General features: G+C 35.7%; 1 protein-coding gene across 1 annotated transcript; it reads right to left on the bottom strand.

Annotated features, from left to right (window-relative positions):
- Positions 1 to 406: 406 nt before the first annotated feature.
- LOC122864929 (CD59 glycoprotein-like) lies at positions 407 to 2,803 on the bottom strand. Its single transcript, XM_044172730.1, has 4 exons — positions 2,718 to 2,803; positions 2,329 to 2,397; positions 1,513 to 1,620; positions 407 to 678 (listed from the first exon to the last, which is right to left on the bottom strand). Exons 2-4 carry the CDS (start codon positions 2,384 to 2,386, stop codon positions 518 to 520), a joined length of 327 nt encoding a protein of 108 aa, XP_044028665.1. The 5' UTR covers positions 2,387 to 2,397; positions 2,718 to 2,803; the 3' UTR covers positions 407 to 517.
- Positions 2,804 to 3,046: the final 243 nt, after the last annotated feature.

Raw genomic sequence — 3,046 nt, 5'->3', positions numbered from 1 at the left:
TTGTACTTCATCCCTGCTGGGTGCCATTGTTGTGATTGTATTGTATATTTTGCTTGTACTCCATACTATGCAATCAAGCTCTTGAGTCAATCTGAATCTGAATGTGAACAACTTACAAATGCTTTATAAAGGGTGTCTTATTAGAAAGTGGTACCATTACTTCAACCCTTTATCAAGTACAAGTCAGTTTCAGGAACTTGAAAAATTTGTGACTAGATCTTTAAAAAACAAAAGGCAAAATAACACAAATTGCAACACTAGAATCGAATAGAAAAGAAGATAAATGACACTAGAAACAAATTGATTTATCTTATATAGATTCAATACGACTTTTAGAACGCAATATAGACAAAAAATTTGTTGAGATGAAGATTTTTGCAGTGTGGATAAATATTGAAAGTGCACATATTTTTATTAAGACTTTATTGTTGAGTGTTTAACAATGTTCAGCAGTGGTACAACAATTAAGTGCTACATTGAAGAATCAACATACTGAAATCCAGACTTTTCATTTCACTTAACCGAAGAAATCCTTAAATTTCTGAAGCAAACTTTTCTCTTGGGCATTGCATAGGTTTGACTGACAGCAGGAGAAGTTGAACTCAGGGAGGGAATATCTGACAGCCAGAGTCATAAAGTCACAGTCTGCATACCTCATGCATCTAGTGTAGGTCGTTTCTGAGAGGAGACACAGCATTAGTCTTATGAGTATTACTTTTATATTCATGATAACAAATACCTATACCTGTACTGTACATTTTAATGACAATAATGGGCAAGGCAATTCAGCCAATTTAAAGAAAGACCAATAAAAGACTTATTCAGAAGCATTTTCCTCCAAATATGATGTGTCTATAAACTAACCACCAGACTGAAGAAATAAAATAAGTAAAAAAATATCTTTTAATGAGGCTCAGTGCATTTATCACCTACTGGCAAACATACTGGCTTAGCAACATTATTACAACTTCTTGAATGAAAAGGGTTTAAGGAATTGGAGCTTGAAGGTTCATTATTGACTTTTTTCTCAGATTTTCCTGAGATTTCAGCCACATCTCATGGCCTTCATCAGTGTATGGGGTTTGCTCAGTTGTCATGGAGATGGCTCAGTTGTCATGGAGATGGTTCAGTTGTTATTATGTGATCTAAGTATGGAAATTCAGTCACGTGATAATAATTAAAGAATAATAAATTACATATTTAGATAATCTCCATGATAACTGAGCAAACACTGTCCACTGATGAGGCCCATGAGATATGATGGAAAGCTCCAGTGAGTGGACCTTGTGACCTTGTGTGTTATTATGTTACAGTATATGTTAAACTCCCATTACTTTTGCTCAATAGAAAAAGGTGTATTTTTATTTTCTGCTTCAACACACATCAGTGTTTGAACATAAATATTCCTCAAATCAATACGATACCATTTTTAAAAATCCTACTCCATTCTTCCATTCATATGACTGCCTTGTGCTTTCCATTACTGACCCTTAACATTGTTTCAATACTTACCACCACTGGTGAGTTTGAGGCAGGAGTCTTGACCTTGGTCACACTCCTGTTTGACTTCACAGCTTTTGGAGGAGCCATCAGGGCAGGAGTAACACTGCAGCGAGAGGCCTGGAGAAACGAGACAGAGTTCATGTGATTCAGCTTATTACTTCAGTCTGAAGTGGCACAGTCAGTGTTTGTGAACTCATCATGAGTTTCCTCATTTCACTTCTACTCTCAGAGATATTCATGTCTGAGATCAAGCCTTAATTAAGGAGGAGTCAAATCTTCCTATATTTAAAGGAATAGTTTGACATTTTGGAAAATATGCTTGCTATTGCTTTCTTGGCAAGAGTTAGATGAGAAGACTGATACCACTTCTATATTTGTATGGTAAATATAAAGCTACCTTTAGACAGAGCCAGGCTAGCTATGTCCCCCTGTTTCTAGTCTTTATGCTAAGATAAACTAACCAGCTTCTGGTTGTAGCTTCATATTTACCATGCAGACATGAGAGAGATATTGATCTCCAAAAACCAAAAAGCTATGACACAGCTGTGCACAGAGCAAACTGCATGTCCTGAAACATCATAGAAAATATTATGAATGAATTTTTATCACTGACTCTGCAAAGTGTGAACTGGAAGCACATGACACAACAGCAGAACATGCAAACTGCACACTGATCTGCCAAAATGCTCCCTCAGGCTCTTTATGAAACATATAATCTCTCTGACTTAGCCCCACTTGGCTGCGCTTTTCAGGAGCAAAAAAAAAAAAAAGAGAGAGCATTAATGAAAGCAATACTGATTCCTTCTTCAACCCCTTTTTTCTTACCAAATCCAAACATGGAAAAGCTGACAGCCAGGCAAAACACCACAGAGCTCCTCATCATGACTGGAAGCACTGTCACGTCGGAAAATCAAAACAAAAAAAACAATTCACAATAATGTCACAGCTGGATAAAAGGCAGGGAATTGACTTTGTGGAAATAAAAAAGGAATAAAACATGTTCACACGTGCCACCTCTGTATCTGTCTTGAATTTTTCACAAAGAAAAAACTGTCAGATTTTTTGCTGTACTTGTTATTATTTTCACCTTCACTGACTTTCTGGAGTTACATTTTATCGAATGAAAATAAAAACTAACTGAGATGATGAATTTGTAGGAGTTATCTATGAAATAAACATTTTCATCACAAATTGTTCAGTCATCCAGCACTCACCTGTGAATGTGGAGAAAATGAATTTTAGCTCATGAAGAAGAGTCTTTTTGTAAAAGCACCAACAGCAAAACCAACAAAATACCAAAAAGTAAACAGCCCATTTGTTTGGGTTCAGAGTCTGTGTTTGAATTAGATTCAGGTATCTAAAATATTGGCCAATACAGTACACTGTTTATGTAACACAGAGAAAGAATTAATAGATAGTTTCCTGTTAGGATATTCATTTTATTCTGATTGTTTTCATCTCCTTTTCCCTATGAGAACACATACATGTTATGTACATTCAGTAGTGTGTATTTTGACTTTCATTTGATATATAAATGGACAGA

The sequence above is a fragment of the Siniperca chuatsi genome, linkage group LG17, assembly GCF_020085105.1.
Source record: "Siniperca chuatsi isolate FFG_IHB_CAS linkage group LG17, ASM2008510v1, whole genome shotgun sequence".
NCBI classification, from domain to species: Eukaryota; Metazoa; Chordata; class Actinopteri; order Centrarchiformes; family Sinipercidae; genus Siniperca; species Siniperca chuatsi.
The sequence above is the reverse complement of the archived record's forward strand: the minus strand, read 5'-3'. Positions and strand labels throughout refer to the sequence as shown.

Bases quoted from the DNA above. Each gene is read 5' to 3' on its own strand.
- LOC122864929 (XM_044172730.1), bottom strand. From the start codon at position 2,386: ATGATGAGGAGCTCTGTGGTGTTTTGCCTGGCTGTCAGCTTTTCCATG. The intron at 1,621-2,328 runs GTAAGAAAAAAG...TCGTTTCTCCAG, and splicing joins CTTTTCCATGTTTGGATTTG to GCCTCTCGCTGCAGTGTTAC. The intron at 679-1,512 runs GTAAGTATTGAA...GTCTCCTCTCAG, and splicing joins CCTCAAACTCACCAGTGGTG to AAACGACCTACACTAGATGC.